The sequence below is a fragment of the Ranitomeya imitator genome, chromosome 3 (assembly GCF_032444005.1).
Source record: "Ranitomeya imitator isolate aRanImi1 chromosome 3, aRanImi1.pri, whole genome shotgun sequence".
NCBI classification, from domain to species: Eukaryota; Metazoa; Chordata; class Amphibia; order Anura; family Dendrobatidae; genus Ranitomeya; species Ranitomeya imitator.
The window spans coordinates 197,873,653-197,890,540 of record NC_091284.1 but is presented as its reverse complement, the minus strand read 5'-3'; the positions used below and the strand labels follow the sequence as shown (position 1 = coordinate 197,890,540).

Genomic DNA, 16,888 nt, shown 5'->3' with positions numbered 1-16,888 from the left:
CTATGCTCCTGTCGGATCTGGTGCGGTTTTCCTGAACTGATTGTTTTGATCCGGAACATATGTAGCAATCTGTAACTTGTCCAATGACATGCTACATGGCAAGGATAGTAAAGTATTGTGCTGTCGGTCAAGTTAAGGATTATTGTATCTGCATTTAGGTTAGAAGCATTAAAAGTATTTGAAGGCCCCTGTGGCTGTCATTTTGACTTTCCTGTGAATCTCTGCCATAGGCCAAGCTTCATGGGAGACCATGATCTGTCCTATAAAAACATTTTTTAATTGAGCACTGGTTCTCTTTATATGTAATTGGAATACCACCTTCAAGACAGAAAGCACGTTCAGGACTTCAAAGACAACAAGATATACCAAGTTGTTAGTGATTGGTCAGAACGATCGGAACATGAAACTGAAATTTCCTCAACTGAAACTGAATACTCGGGACTAATACATGCACCAAGGTACAAAGAAGTAAACCAAGTGTAAGAGCCAGAGTGATTGGGAGAGGAGAAAGGAAAAAGGACAAAAAAAAACACATCGACTTCAGACCCGCTATCCAGCGAGCAAAGATGAATTCTAGATCTGTAGGTTGTTTATCTAAGGCCGGGTTCACATTGCGTTTACAGCGGCCCATTACCGTATGTGTTGAACGGGCTGCTGTAAATGCAAGTGCCGGTCATGCAGCACGCTAGCGCAGATAGAGCTAGCAGATGCTCTATCTGCGCTAGCGGTGACGGAGCCGGAAACGCTGCAGCCCGCGTCTCGGGGTCCGTCACTCAATGACGGCACATCGCTAGCGATGCGTCCGACATAGGAGTTAATGGCGGCGTTAGGGACTACGTTACCACCGCGTTATGACGTAGTCCGTTCAACGGACGCCATTAACGTAGCGTGAACCCAGCCTAATAGACCTTTGCTTAGAACACTCATTTCCATGAAATTCAAAGGCCTTTCTTTCATATCCACAAGTAATCTCTCCACCTTTAACTGGATTGAAGGATCATATTCTTTTTTGTGAGAAAATTGAAATTGCACAAGTATTACGCCCAACAAGACCTCAAGACATGTATAGAGCTCAATATACTGATTGACCTACTTCCTGACATCAGGCAACTAGCTGACTTAGACCACTCAAGCCAGATAAAACAAGGGCACATTACACATTCTTAAAAAAAAATTTAAAAAAATATGAGTAACAAAATGCCCCCTGCCAGAACAGAATTGTCATCTATAGATGTGTTTCTTAACCTGCTCACAAAGGAAATAAAAAAAGCCTTTCAGGGCTGATATACAGCATTGTATAATGGTATGTATCTGCGCCAAACCGACCTGCAAGAGAAGAAAAATAACTTATTATACTCACCTGTGGGGCGGTCCAACCTGATGGGCGTCGCTGGTCTTAGTCCGGTGCCTCCCATCTTCTTACGATCCGCGTCCTCCTGCTTTTCATTCGTGTGGATGACGAATCCCTTCGCCATCCACACAGTCTCCTCAGTACAGCACTCCTGCAAAGGCGTACTTCTCTGCACTGTCGAGGGCAGCGCAAAGTACTGCAGTCCGCATGTGTCAGGGCTCTTTGACCTTTCCTGACACCTGCGCATTGCAGTACTTTGCTCTGCCCTCAACAGGGCAAGTACGCCTGTGCAGGAGCGCGGTGCCGTGGAGACACGTCATCCACATGAAGCAAGCAGGAGGGCGGCATAGCAAAAAGAAGGGAGGCGCCGGACCAAGACCAGCGACACCCATCGGACCAGATCGCCCTGCTTGCGAGTATAATAAAAGTTATTTTTCTTCTCTTGCAGATCGGGTTGGGGACAGATAGACATTATAGAATGAGGTCTTAACAGCCCTGAAAAGTGATGGCCATATTTTATATCGGCCAAAACTGCTGACAGGTTCCCTTTAATTTCCTCCCATCAGCATGGGTCTAAGTGCCGACACCGGGCAGGTTCACAACATTATTAACTGGCATATTAACAGCATTTTTTTTTCATGCGACAGGTTTACTTTAAAGATCAGGTTATAACATCTTGCTGTCTTTATAGTTCTGAAAATCAATAAGAGATAATCACTCACATCAAGGATTAAAAGATGTTTGTCTCTTGGGTCTTTTTCCATTGTCTGTTCCTCTCGGTCATATTTTCGGATGTCTATCTCCATTTGTATCTCTTCTAGGTGTAACAGCAAGTGAAATTTCTCATGGTAGTTGTCAAACCCTAGGGGTGATATCAGCAAGCTCCTGAAATTATAGTAAATTTTAAAACTATACAATTTAGAAATGTGGGAATGGTATCAATGAGCAGAATGTTAATTTTCTGTTCCAGAATAGTTTTCATTTTTCTTGATGACAGAATAATGAAAAACCTACTCGGACAACTAAAGTAGACTTTAATGTATGTAGTTATGATATGCCTAATAAGCATTTTGTTATAGCCGACTATCCATGGCAGTAAATATATGTAATGCTAATGACGTGGTTCAAACACTAGAGAAAGTGAGGCGACGTGTGCTCTTGGGAGGGGTACCTGAGGTACAGGGGTACAAAGCTCTGAAACTGGCTGCAATCACACCCAGTTTTGAGTCAGTTTTTTGTTTTAGCCAAGGTTAGAAAGGCATCCAAGGAAAAGGTAAAATTTAAAAGAAAGGCCATTTTTAATCGACCACCCATGACAGCACCACAAGAGAGAGGGAATTCGCCCTTCAAGGACAGGAAACCCACAAGCTAAAAAAAGAACTGAAACCAGGCCTTGGCCAGAATGCTCCGGCGGCAGTATCTTCCCTGCCTCAGTCGGTGCGGGGTCACTGGAAGCGCCACATTAGATCCACTTTCACGGTTGTGTGTGAGCACACGTGAGCGGCATCCCGAGTGGGGAATGATCTGCTCTGCTCATCGGGTACTGGCACGTGCCAGTGTTTGGATCCGGAGGCTCTCACGACTGGCGCTCGCAGGAAACCAGTCAGGTGACACGAGCAGGGGGCGTGTCAGATATACAAAATACACTAATATATATATATAAAAGTCAGTCTCCAAGAAACGCAGTAGCCCACACCACCTCCTAATTGCACAGCTGAGCTCTCACGCCTGCAACGGAGATGTGACCGCGGGACCTCGGGTGCTTCTGCCGACAACACATGCCAATAAATCCGATCAACCAGATAAAGAAAGGCAGCACTCACCGATCCTTCCAAGACAGGTATCTTTATTGTTACAGATTAAAAGTCTTCACGGCCGGGGGTACAGGTTTAAAGAGTGCGGCAAGCCTGACGACGGCCGTTTCGCACCCTCCTGGTGCTTCTACGGGTCAGTGAATGAGCGCTCGTCATGCCAGGTGAAAAAGGCGATCAGAGGCAAAACGCCTCCTCTTGCCACTTCCTCCCACCATGCTGACACGCCCCCTTCACGTGCAAGACACTTAAAAGCAAATTAAAAACAACTTTCTGCACCAAACGCTAATACAAACAACATTATGAAACTTAATGTATCAGTCTACATGAGGGGTAATTACGATTAATATTACAATAACCTAATAACGGTTTGTATTTTTTCACCAGACTTAACTCCTTCTTAGTTGATGACCATATCTCCTCCATTATAACTCCACTAACGGTACTAACAGTATAAACTGTCGATACACGACCTCTGTCACTCTCACCTCTTTTTAATATATACAATTTATTACAAAATTTACCTAGTGATGTTACTAATACAGGCAATATAGATTATATACCCACATAATTTTCCACATTAACCTCTTCTACGCCTTTTAGAGAAAGATGGACATGTCTACTCAGTCATTTAGACCCAAAGGGCCCATAGATCTCGTCTCCATTATCCATCTGGCTTCTTTTCTTAACAATAGATTGTGCAGGTCACCTTCCCTGGGTGGCAAACTAACTTTCTCTATCCCTGCGAAACTCATAACATTAGGGTCTCCTCCATGAGTATCCTGAATATGGGTAATCAGTCTGGGTACCCCCTTGCCTGAAGCTATTGATTTAAAATGTTCTCGAAATCGCACATAAAGGCACCGTATGGTTTTGCCTATGTAGAACTGCCCGCAAGGGCAGTATACTACGTAAACCACGTGCTTGGTCTTACAAAATATGAATTCGCTAACTATGTGTTTAATGGGACCTATAGTGAGGACCTGACCTGTGTTGTGATATTTACAATAAGCGCAATGTCCGCACCTATGATTACCCTTCGGGGCACTTTGTTCCAACCAATTATTTTTTTCTGTAGACAACCGATTGCGAACCAATATGTCCCTCAATCTAGTGCATCGTCTGTTAGATATTAATGGACCTCTTTCCACTATCTCCGCTAGATCTCTATCCTTCTTTAAAAGATGCCAGTTTTTCCGTATGGCTGCTCTTATATGATGGTCCATAGGACTATATTTAAAGCAAAACGTAAATCTTCTGCCTATGGGATTGCTAGCTTTTCGTTCCATGTTATTCCTGCAAACTCTTTTATTGGCTTCCTGTAAGACTCTTTGTGGGTAGCCTCTTCTTTTTAATCTCTGGTTCAATTCCAAGGACTGAGATTCTGCCCCCTCATTGGTACTGTTGGCCCTATGTACTCTAAGGAGTTGACTAAACGGCAATGATTGTTTTGTGTGGGGTGGATGGTAGCTCTTGTAGTGTAGCATTGAATTGGATGCTATAGGTTTACGATATAAGGTCATACATAATGATCCCTCCTTCACTTCCACAGTTACGTCTAGGAAATTGAGGCAGGAACCCCCAAATTCTGATGTGAATGCCATGTTGAATGTATTGTCATTAAGATATGTGACAAACTCAGTGAAGCTATCCTGCGACCCGTCCGTTAATAGGTTATTGTAATATTAATTGTAATTACCCCTCATGTAGACTGATACATTAAGTTTCATAATGTTGTTTGTATTAGCGTTTGGTGCACAAAGTTGTTTTTAATTTGCTTTCAAGTGTCTTGCACGTGAAGGGGGCGTGTCAGCATGGTGGGAGGAAGTGGCAAGAGGAGGGGTTTTGCCTCTGATCGCCTTTTTCACCTGGCATGACGAGCGCTCATTCACTGACCCGTAGAAGCACCAGGAGGGTGTGAAACGGCCGTCGTCAGGCTTGCCGCACTCTTTAAACCTGTACCCCCCGCCGTGAAGACTTTTAATCTGTAACAATAAAGATACCTCTCTTGGAAGGATCGGTGAGTGCTGCCTTTCTTTATGAGAGAGAGAGCGAGAGAGAGAGAGCGAGAGAGAGAGCGAGAGAGAGAGCGAGAGAGAGAGCGAGAGAGAGAGAGAGAGAGAGCGTGAGAGAGAGAGCGAGAGAGCGAGAGAGCGCGAGAGCGAGAGAGCGAGAGAGCGCGAGAGCGAGAGAGCGAGAGAGAGAGCGAGAGAGCGAGAGAGAGCGAGAGAGAGAGCGAGAGAGAGCGCGAGAGAGAGCGCGAGAGAGCGCGAGAGAGAGAGCGCGAGAGCGCGAGAGCGAGAGAGCGAGAGAGCGAGAGAGCGAGAGAGCGAGAGAGCGAGAGAGCGAGAGAGAGATCACAGCCCCCAAGCAGACCCCGCGCTGTGCTGGGTGATCCCAGGACCTCTGAGCTCTTAGGATGACGAGCTCATCCTCACTCTCACCCGGAAGTGACGACACACACCGCAAGTGACTCTTCGTGTCCATGGGTAGTATTCTAATCACTGGCGTCATGTGGCTCTCCAGCAGCTGCGAAACGCCCAGAGCTCTGTGCTACCTGCTGCCGGGGATGTGCTCTGAGTCCTGGGAGTTGTACTGTAATACAGCCTAAACACAGGATGTAGTCCGCCTGCGGGGGCCCCCCAGGAGCCTCTGTCGTACCGTAAATGGGCCCCCTTATCTTGCCCTTGGATTTATTAGAGCTTCATCTAGATCCAGGCCCATCCTGAGAAAATAGAGCCATGGGATTTAAATCTAGTCTTCAAAGCCACGACTGAGTTGCCATTTGAGTCCATTGATTCGGCATCTGTTAAAGTTTTCTCTTTCAAAATAACCCTTCTGGTAGCCTTAACATCTGCATGTAGGGTCAGTAACATTCAGGCTCTTTCGAGAGTTCCACTATTAACTCAGATTATGGAAGATAGAATGAATCTGGCTTCAAAATTACCCTACCTAAAGTAGCAGTACGGTTTCATAAGTTAAAGCAGATAGTTTTTCTTTCATTTTGCTCAACATTGGAAGGACGTAAATCGTATCATCCAACAATACTGGTACCAGTTTTTCACCCATATACCAACACTTAAGTGTTGTGAGGAGGGCATTACAGGAGGACTTTTGGATGAGCTTTATGATCTCTGATGCGGCAAGTACAATTTATTTATCCTAGAACCTTCAAACCAAGTACACATAGTAAATCATTTGGATCAAACTCTACCTTTCCTTTGAGTCAAATGATTTGCTTGAGAAGAGTCCATTTCTTATACCATTTCGCAGGAATGAAGGAGGAGGAAAGTGACCAAGTGGAATGTTCTTCTCTAAAGAATAAGTTATCGACCTAGACGAAGATAAAGATGTATCCTATTAGTTATGCAACATCAAAATTTCCACACATTATAATCATCGACATTAATTACGTACTGCTAAATGTGAAAGAGTTGAAAAGGAGTCTTTACAATTGTTATGGACTGGTACCACCTGAACCGTCACATATTAAGAATCAAAGCATTTTTTGGAACTAAAAATCCCAAAAAGGAATAAATTTCAGTGGTTCTGTGCATGAGGTTATATGCCAAATGCCACAGGTAACCCGACTACCATTACTGCAACAGGATTGATGGTAAACTAAGTGGCCGTTATATGAAATGCCATGTAATATATTATACCATTTGTTTATGTGGATTCTGTAGTAGATGGGAGACAAATCTAGTGAGGAGTCCATTTTGAGATGCCAGCAAGTGGTAATGTGCAAGTCAATACATTATGTGGGAGAAATGCTCCAAGCCTAACATTCCCAGACAGGGTGCCATTGATGTACGGTAGTGAAATCTGAAGTGCTGAGCATTAATACACTGATATATATATATTTTTTTTTTTTAAATCGGGTAACTGATAAAGTTGAATCTATAAAAAACAAACAAAGTGAAGCAAGGAACCTTGGATTTCATGCTCTGAAACTTACTTGGGAAAGCCACGGGAAGCTTTGGCATGCAGCCTACCAGAAGTCAAGTACATGCAGAGGATGTCAGGGGGCACGACAATGTCACTTCATCGAGCTGCCAGCAACAGGCAGCAGGAGTAGGACATTACTGCTTATTGTGAAAGTAGCTTGAGAGGAGTGTAAGTTTATTTTGCTTTTATGGCACAAAAAGGGGCAAAGGATAACAGAAAGGGAGAACCATTACCATGTGGAGGCACAAAAAGGACACCACTAATGAAAGGAGGCACTTGTTTGTGGGAAAGTGGGGAAGGTGGTAGGTGGGGGGGGTTTGGGGGGGGGGAGATGGTAGGTGGAGGAAGGTGGAAAAATGTAGAGCCAAGGATGTCTGTGCATTAAATTCTGCAGAGAAGAGTCATGGATGGAAGCAGTCGTCTTAGAAGATTAAGTCAAATGGAAAGGAAAAGGTAAAGTCACTGACTGATCAGATCAAATGTCATTGTGAATCATTTTATCTGTACATTATACGCGGAAAAAGATCTACAGAGCATCTATGTAAAACCAGTATCTACCACTATATGGTGGTAATATTAGTGTCACATAGGACTGGAGGTAACGGCTACAATATTTTCTGTACTCCGAGCAATCCTTGTGCCTTTCATTTTGTCGACCATTACCTCTATTTTATGTGTGAGGAAGGGGCACTAAAATTCTCTGCGGAGCCTCATTGCATCAAATGCCTAGTGATTGGATTCACAATACTTCATATTACACTGATCCCCACTTAGGGACAGTTTGGGAAAGTAGGTCTGGTCTACCAAACACTTTTCACTTTATTTTTTATGGAGACTAGTGATGAGCGAACATGTTTGGATAACAGGTTATCTGAGGATGCTCGGGTGTTATCCGAGCATCTGGGAATGCTCGTATATTATGGTCGAGTCCCTGCGGCTGCATGATTTGCAGCTGTTAGGGAATCCCCACATGTGTTAAGGATTAAAACTGCAAATCATGCAGCCGCAGGGACTTGACCATAATATACGAGCATTCCCAGATGCTCAGATAAGACATTATCCAAGCACAATCGCTCATCACTAATGGAGACCTTGAATCGACAGTATGGAAAAACCTCTTATTGATTACACAATGGCGGGCCTGGAATAAAACTAGGGGACAAAAAAAAAAAAAAAAAACCACACACACACAGCATGGACCCTCTTATCCTTATACAAAACCATGGGAAACTTATCCCCATACAGTTATGACAATTGTTACAAAGAAGGCCTTCGCTCAATTGGTAGTTTTGTTGACCGAACCTTAAGAACAATTTACTCACTTTAGACTCTCAGGAAAAGACAGCCAGCAATACCTATCCTATTTTTAGCTTATTTTCAGGCAAAAAGTTGTGGGTTATGCCTCTGCACCCTCTCACTTTCTGAATGGGACCAAACATTCTACAGGGCCATGAGCTCCTCAGCTACTACAACAGGCCACATCTGCTTTGTACGAATGTCTCCATATACCCATTGAATACAACTCAACCACGACAGACCATATTTGTTGGAAGCTCTCAATATCTAACATTGAGATCTCCAACTTAATAACCATACTTACCAATTCTATAAAAAAAAAAAAAAAAAAAAAAAAAAGTTCCATTGGCCAGATTTGACAAAAGGACCCTAAGGATTTTCCACAGATCATATATTTTCCTATCCAGGGGTTATAAAATAGGCATCTACCAAGCTGATACATGCTCTTCAAATGTGGAGGCCACCCAAGCATATATTACGCACGGCTTGTGGTCAAGTAAGATAAACGCAGAGGTGACAAAAGGTACTTAATAAAAGAAAAAATAAAAGTGTTAGTTAGCCCAAATAGTGTATTAAATAGATAACCTGATCAATTTGGACAACACAACATAATGTACTGCTTTTATGAAGAATCATTAGAACCAGGATGAGATGAACGAGATTTTATTTCCACAATGAGTTTCAATGCTGGACTAGCGTATTTTCAAGTAAAAAAACAAACAAACAAACAATCGTAATGGGTGCAATTGCTTTTTTTTCCCCCAACTCATCTCAAACCCATTCAACTCATCTTGGCACTAATGATTCTTCATCACAGCCCGATATCGTGTTATCGTCCAAATTGGTCGACTATCCTGGAAAAGTTCATTCCCAGCCATGAAGCAGAAGCAGCTGAAATTTTCAGGTATTCATAGTAGTTGTGCCAGGACACAGCCTGCTCAGGTGAGCTCCTTCCTTTTACTCTTTTGGGTGCCAGGAAAGTATCACCCAATGGTCATATGCGTATTTGTTTCCATACAGTTTTTCTACCAATCAAAACCGGATGACATAGTAACACCCTATAAGAAGAGAGACCGGACCGGACCTGTCGGGACTGTCACCTTTGTTATGCAGGGGAAAGCTTAGAGACCCAGACCGACCTTTGCACTCAACAGCAGGGGGCGTTGCTAGGATAAATAGGGCAGAGCACGCAAAATGGCAGGCAGACTGACTTGGTGGGAACACCCAGCGTGCAGCAGGGGGAGGTTTGGTGCTCCGTCCTCTGAGCACCGAGTCTGTGCAGGTCTGCGCTACTGGGTCCCTGCAGCCACCTACAAAGACTGTGACCGGAAAACTGTGCCCGTTGGCTCCTTCTGCTCAATGTACTCAATGCCACAGGTCAGTGAATAACGCGTGCATGCCGCCTAAGAGATACCGGGTGATTTTCAGAGAACTTAACCCTGACTCACCAGCATACTACTGCCAAGCTTTGTCAAGCCCCTACAGTGTGGGAGACTGCTCTTCTCTCAGCGACTCAGGACCTGGCGCAAGATGTCAAGGACTGTTCTTCACTGCCAGGAACCAGATCGTCAATGCCTGCAGGTCTACACCGGACCTCCCACGTGTTGACTGTGTCGGCACCACTATGTACATCAAGGACTCTGCACGCAGGAAGCCGTCGGACTGATAAGTTTACTCTTAATGAACAGTTGTTACATCTTTTACCCTCATTATTTCCCCCTGCATCACCTGCCTATACTTTTCCCTCTCCCTGTGTTGAGTATACCCATGTTACAGTAAAGTTAACTTTAACCCTTGCTCTGCCTCCTGTCCGTTACTGCATCCCGCAACCTGCTCACAACCCTACTGTCAAATCCCAATAAAGACCCATTAACCCCTTTCTGACCTCAGACGGGATAGAACGTCTGAGGTCAGATCCCCTGCTTTGATGTGGCCTCCGTATGTCATATTCACCTTTCCGTGTTCCACCGCCACTCCGTCTTCCATGTCCTCTGCAGGGACTGTTCAGGTCAGAGGGCGCGATGACTTATTAGGCTGCGTTCACACGTTGCTGATTTTTCGCATTTTCTCGCTATAAAAACGCTATAACCCCCCCAAAAAAAAAAAAAAAAAAAAAAAGAATCAGCATACATTATGCATTCCATCATTTAGAATTTATTCCGCAATTTTTGCACACATGATGCGTTTTTTTCCACGAAAAAAAAAGCATTGCCGTAAAAAACGCGGCATGTTCATTAATTTTGCGGTTTTTTTGCGGATTTCCCTCTATATAATGCATTGGGAAATGTCCGGAGAAATTCCCCCCCAAAAAAACACACCAAAAATGCGGTAAAAATGTGCAAAAAACGCATGCAGATTTCTTGCAGAAAACTTCAGGTTTTTCTCAGGAATTTTCTGCAAGAAATCCTGAACGTGTGCACATAGCCTTAGTGTGCCCGCCGCCCTCTGCCTGAACAGTCAGTGCGGAGAGACGTCCCGCTGAGGAGCAGCGACAAGAGGAGAGTAAGTCAATTTTTTTTTATTTATTTATTTTTTTAAGTGCAGCAGCAGCATTACATGTGGCACAATGCTAAATTGAGCATCTATGGGGCCATGAAGAACTGCATTGAGCATTATATGGGGCATCTATGGGGCCATAATGAACTGCATGGAGCATTATATGGGGCATCTATGGGGCCATAAAGAACTGCATGGAGCATTATCTGGGGCATATTTGTATATGGAGCATCTTATGGGGTTATAATGAACTGTATGGAGCATTATATGGGGCTTATTTTGTATGGAGCATCTTATGGGGCCATAATGAACAGTATGGAGCATTATATGGGGCTCCTGATTCAATATGGATATTCAAAAACACAACCTACTGATGCCTCAATTAACATAGTAACATAGTAACATAGTTAGTAAGGCCGAAAAAAGACATTTGTCCATCCAGTTCAGCCTTTATTCCATCATAATAAATACCCAGATCTACGTCCTTCTACAGAACCTAATAATTGTATGATAATTTTACTTTTATTGGTATCTACCGTATTTTTATTTTTGACATGTACCGGTAGCTGCTGCATTTTCCACCCCAGGTTTATACTCGAGTCAATAAGTTTTCCCAGTTTTTTGTTGCAAAATTAGGGGGTCGGCTTATACTCGGGTCGGCTTATACTCGAGTATATACGGTAACTAGTTAAATGTTGCTGTCAAACGCTGATAGCGGCATTTAACTACCACATCTGGCCAGATATGATCGGGGGTCAGCGATGCGTCGCCATAACAACCAGAAGTCTCCTTGAGACCTCTATGGTTGTTGATGCCGGCTTGCTTTGAGCGCCACCCTGTGGTCGGCGTACATAGCAAGCATGTAATTCTACTACATAGAGGCGATCTATGCTTCGCCTTTATGTAGCAGAGCCGATCAAGTTGTGCCAGCTTCTAGCCTCCCATGGAGGTTATTGAAGCATGGCAAAAGTTTAAAAAAAAAAAAAAAAATGAATTAAAAAAAAAAATAATGATATAAAAATTTTATATCACCCCCCTTTCGCCCCATTCAAAATAAAACAAAAATAAAATCAAATATACACATATTTGGTATCGCCGTTCAGAATTGCCCGATCAATAAAAAAAAAAAAAAAAGGATTAACCTGATCGCTAAATGGCGTTGCGAGAGAAAAAAAAAATAACGCCCGAATTACATTTTTTTGGTCGCCGCGGCATTGCTTTAAAATGCAATAACGGGCGATCAAAAGAACGTATCTGCACCAAAATGGCATCACTAAAAACGTCCGCTCGGCACGCAGAAAATAAGCCCTCACCCAACCCCAGCAGCAAAGCTTGGAATTTTTTTTTCACCACTTAGATGAAAAATAACCAAGACATGTTTGGTGTCTATGAACTTGTAATGACCTGGAGAATCATAAGGGCAGGTCAGTTTTAGCATTTAGTGAACCTAGCAAAAAAGCCAAACAAAAAAACACGCATGGGATTGCACTTTTTTTTTGTAATTTCACCGCACTTGGAATTTATTTACCATTTTCTAGTACACGACATGGTAAAACCAATGATGTCGTTCAAGAGTACAACTCGTCCCGCAAAAAATAAGCCCTCACATGGCCATATTGACGGAATAATAAAAAATTTAAAAAAAGTTATGGCTCTGGGAAGGAGGGGAGCAAAAAACAAACACGAAAAAACTGAAAATCCCAAGGTCCTGAAGGGGTTAACACTATTCGTGTATCTTCAATGAAGTAGAGTAAAAAAAAATAAATAAATAAAAGCCACAGGAAATGTCAGATTTTTTTCTAACCTAACAATTTATTACCAATTTATTCATATCGCACTACCTTTCCTCCTTTGTCTCTCGGTATAGGCTTATAACACCATTGTATTTATAATCTACTAATATATCTCTTTACAATAAAGTCTGTACTTTACTAATTCACTATTTGGGCCAATTTGCTCTGTTTGGTTTTATTGGTTCTTCACACCCCATGGAGCTAGTAAGAGCAAAAGAGAGAAAAGCACTCCGTCCAACATTGGCCATTGGCCAGTGCACGCTCTTCTATTTATTCAACTTTCTACACCCAACTTCATAGAAATAAAGTTTACATTTTAAGTGTGTCTAAGATATGGTGAAGATGGAAAAGAAAATGAAACGCAGTGACATATAAACAAATTACTACACAGTAACAAAACACACACCAACAAAAACATTTAGTAGTAGTTGAAACGGAACTGAATCTGACCTGTCAGGTGGTACGCCATCCTCCTCATTTATTATAGAGGTCTTCACAAGGTTTCTTTGGTAGGGGATGTATCTGGAAGTTGGTGCCAAATCCTCAGCTAATCTACTGCTGGCAACTGCAGAGAGGAACCTCCCAATAAGAAATTTAGATTCCATATTTCCTTTTGTGAATTCAAAGATGATAGTGGCCGGGAAATACCCATAATAAGCTGTTGAAGCGTTTACAGAAACTTCATATACGTCTCCTAGGGTAAAAAAAGAGCAGGAACATTTCATATATATTTGTTGTGTGATCTGGCTAAGGGCATGCGCACACAGCATACTTTAAAGACACTCGTATACCCACATCATGTTTGAAGCAGAAGATACTTCAGGAAAACTTGCAGAGTTTTGCCTTAGGCCATGTTGAGTATTCAGTGAATTTTTTACCCAAGTATTTGTAAGCCAAAACCATGAGTGGGTGATAAATACAGAAGTAGTGAGGTGTTTATTTTATACTTTTTCACTGATTGCTCTGCAATAAGTAGCCGTGATATCTCTGAAGAACTCTTGCAGGATGTGCCATTAATGTGGAGAGACTGCCATCTGCTGGCCAGCCGAAATCAAACCACGAGGAGAAGTGGGCCCAGGGAAAAGAGCGAATCAGACGTGCTCCAGAAACACGGCCGAGACCAGCGTGACAAGCCTCAGTGGGATGTCTGCGCCACCCAGGTGCTGGATATCACCTGATTCTCCACAGGAGACCTCCAAGTACCACCTATGCTCATCGGAGCCAGGATCTGCGCCCTGCACTGGTCAAGCCTCCGATGCAGCCTATCAAGATCCGAGACTTGGTCCTTTCTGCCCCAAGCATAAGAGACTTCCGCCAATGGTCAAGCTGAGAAGATCTGCTAGGAGACTTCGACAGGCGAGGCCCACAGATTGCAGAGAAACAGAGCGAGAGAACAGGGCCGTCACTTCCAGCTACCATCTACGGTATTGGGGGGGGGGGGGGTCGGCAAGGACTAGGATTGCTGATTGGGAGAGGAATGGTTGGTGTGTAGAAGGCTCAACGGGCTTTGATAGACTACATCAGAAAGCCTTGTGGCCTGGCGGGAAAATCCGGTGACCCTCGGTAGGGCCAGAGCTTCAGAGAGAACTTACGTGGTGACTCCCATGACTGGGCACACCACCTTTTTTGAAAAGTACATTAACGTTAACTAGTGAAAGATTTTCTTAGTTATTCTACACTTATTCATTCTAATGTTGATATGCATAGATATGCTTACACTAATTGTTTAATGATACTGCTGTATATAAATAGAATATCAATCCCTGACTGTTCCCACCTCGTGATATCTGTTCGTTGTAATGCAGATGTCTGGATACATTTTCCACTTTGGCTTACACATACGGAGGGAAAAAAAAGCACAGATTGACAGCGGCATTTAACGGGTTAACAGCCATGGGTGGATCGCAATTTCACCAGCGGCTATTAGGGGCACATGTCAGCTGTCCAAAACAGTCAACATGTGCTGGGAAAGATGTGAGCTCAGTGCCGGCACCGACATCAAAAGGGAGGGACACGACATGTGCAGTACATGTACGGCACATGTCGTGAAGGGGTTAAAGAATCATTCATCAAAAGTTTTATCATTTTAAATATACTGCAATTATATTATATTTCACTGTGTACTTACAATTGCTCATTTTGCCCTTCTACCCAGATATTTCTCCTCTTTTCCATTAGGTCTATGACTTCACATGATTAAAAACTGGCTAGGTGAAGCCTTCTCTGAGGATGTGGACCGTCTTACCCGGTGTAACAGGCCAGAGTAACCCCCCCGCCCAGAATATACCCGGGGTTAAAGTGGCCTAGGCTAGATTATACCCGGGTATATTCTGGCCTAGCCCAAACTATACCCCGGGGTATAAATTGGACTAGTCCAGATTATACCCCTCCAGGTCATAATATACCCCAGCTGCTGTAGATCAGGCAGCGCACAAGGCCCCAGGCAGCACACAGACCAGCAGATGATGTGGGGAACGTGTCCACTCCAGACCCACCCCGACGCACGTTTCGGAGTTGTCCTTCCTCAGGGGGTGAAGACCCTTATGACCATTATGTAAAGCCATAGGCAGTAAGGGACTACACCACTGCAGCGCAAGGGAAGGCTACTGATTTCCACCTGGGCAAGGGGACTCTGGACTTGCCTCCAATCTGGCCGGACTCTGCCTGCCCTGTGATCTGGTGCCCTGGACTGTGGATTCTGAAGTCTTCAGTAAAGATAAGAGACTGCAACTTTGTGTCTTCGTTCTTCTCTGCGCCTCTCACCATACCATCATCTACACACCGGGAAGCCCTGGGGACATACTTCATCAGTGGGAAGGTATACCATCTAGCTGCCATAACATCACCCCCTTAAAGTAGCGTCGGTCACCCTGACCGAATACCACAGGTGGCGTCTCGAAAATAAAACTTTATCCCTTTAAAGACCTTTCCCTTTTACACGGACGTCTCAGGGCCATGGACCGGGTCAGCCACTGTGACATCCCCTTGTGAACCGCAGGACCCGGTACCGAATACCCCACGGCCCCATGGGGGGGGGGGGGGGGGGTGGGTCGATCCAATTGCAAAAGTCCATGGCAGGGGGAGGAGGGAGAAGCTGGTCCACGAGTTGGAGGGGGATGATTTCTGCAGGGACAATACCTGCAGAATTGTTGTTACAAATTATTACAAAACAATTCCAGTTCAGTTAAGTTTGATGGTCGTCGAGCATGGACAGTCCTCTTCAAATGATCCCACAAATGTTCAATGATATTCAGCTCTCGGGACTGGGATGGCCATTCCAAAACAGTGTAATTGTTCCTCTGCATGAATGCCTGAGTAGATTTGGAGCTGTGTTTTGGATCATTGTCTTGCTGAAAGATCCATCCCCTGCGTAACTTCAACTTTGTCACTGATTCATGAACATTATTGTCAAGAATCTGCTGATACTGAGAGGAATCCATGCGTCCCTCAACTTTAACAAGATTCCTGGTGCCGGCATTGGCCACACAGCCCCATAGAATGATGGAACCTCCACCAAATTTTACTGTGGGTAGCAAGTGTTTTTCTTGGAATGCTGTGTTTTTTGTCCGCCATGCATAACGCCTTTTTGTATGACCAAACAACTCAATCTTGGTTTCATCAGTCCACAGGACCTTCTTCCAAAAATAAACTGGCTTCTCCAAATGTGCTTTTGCATACCTCAGCCGACTCGGTTTGTGGCGTGCTTGCAGAAACGGCTTCTTTCGCATCACTCTCCCATACAGCTTCTCCTTGTGCAAAGTGCGTTGTATAGTTGACCGATGCACAGTGACACCATCTGCAGCAAGTTGATGCTGCAGCTCTCTGGAGGTGGTCTGAGGATTGTCCTTGACTGATCTCACCATTCTTCTTCTCTGCCTTTCTGATGTTTTCTTGGCCTGCCACTTCTGGCCTTAACAAGAACTGTACCTGTGTTCTTCCATTTCCTTACTATGTTCCTCACAGTGGAAATTGACAGGTTAAATCTCTGAGACAGCTTTTTGTATCCTTCCCCTGAACAACTATGTTGAATAATCTTTGTTTTCAGATCATTAGACAGTTGTTTTGAGGAGCCCATGATGCCATTCTTCAGAGGATATTCAAACAGGAGAACAACTTGCAAGTGGCCACTTTAAGTAGCTTTTCTCATGATTGCATACACCTGGCTATGAAGTTCAAAGCTCAATGAGGTTAGA

The 16,888-nt window shown here is 43.9% G+C and overlaps 1 protein-coding gene across 1 annotated transcript in view; it reads right to left on the bottom strand.

Annotated features, from left to right (window-relative positions):
• MOV10 (Mov10 RNA helicase) overlaps positions 1–16,888 on the bottom strand; it is a 154,875-nt gene that overhangs the window by 71,273 nt on the left and 66,714 nt on the right. The window contains exons 6-8 of the mRNA XM_069761738.1: positions 13,146–13,389; positions 6,377–6,496; positions 2,074–2,236 (exon numbers count right to left, since the gene is read on the bottom strand). Coding sequence (XP_069617839.1) covers positions 2,074–2,236; positions 6,377–6,496; positions 13,146–13,389 — 527 coding nt within the window. The remainder of the gene's footprint in view (positions 1–2,073; positions 2,237–6,376; positions 6,497–13,145; positions 13,390–16,888) is intronic.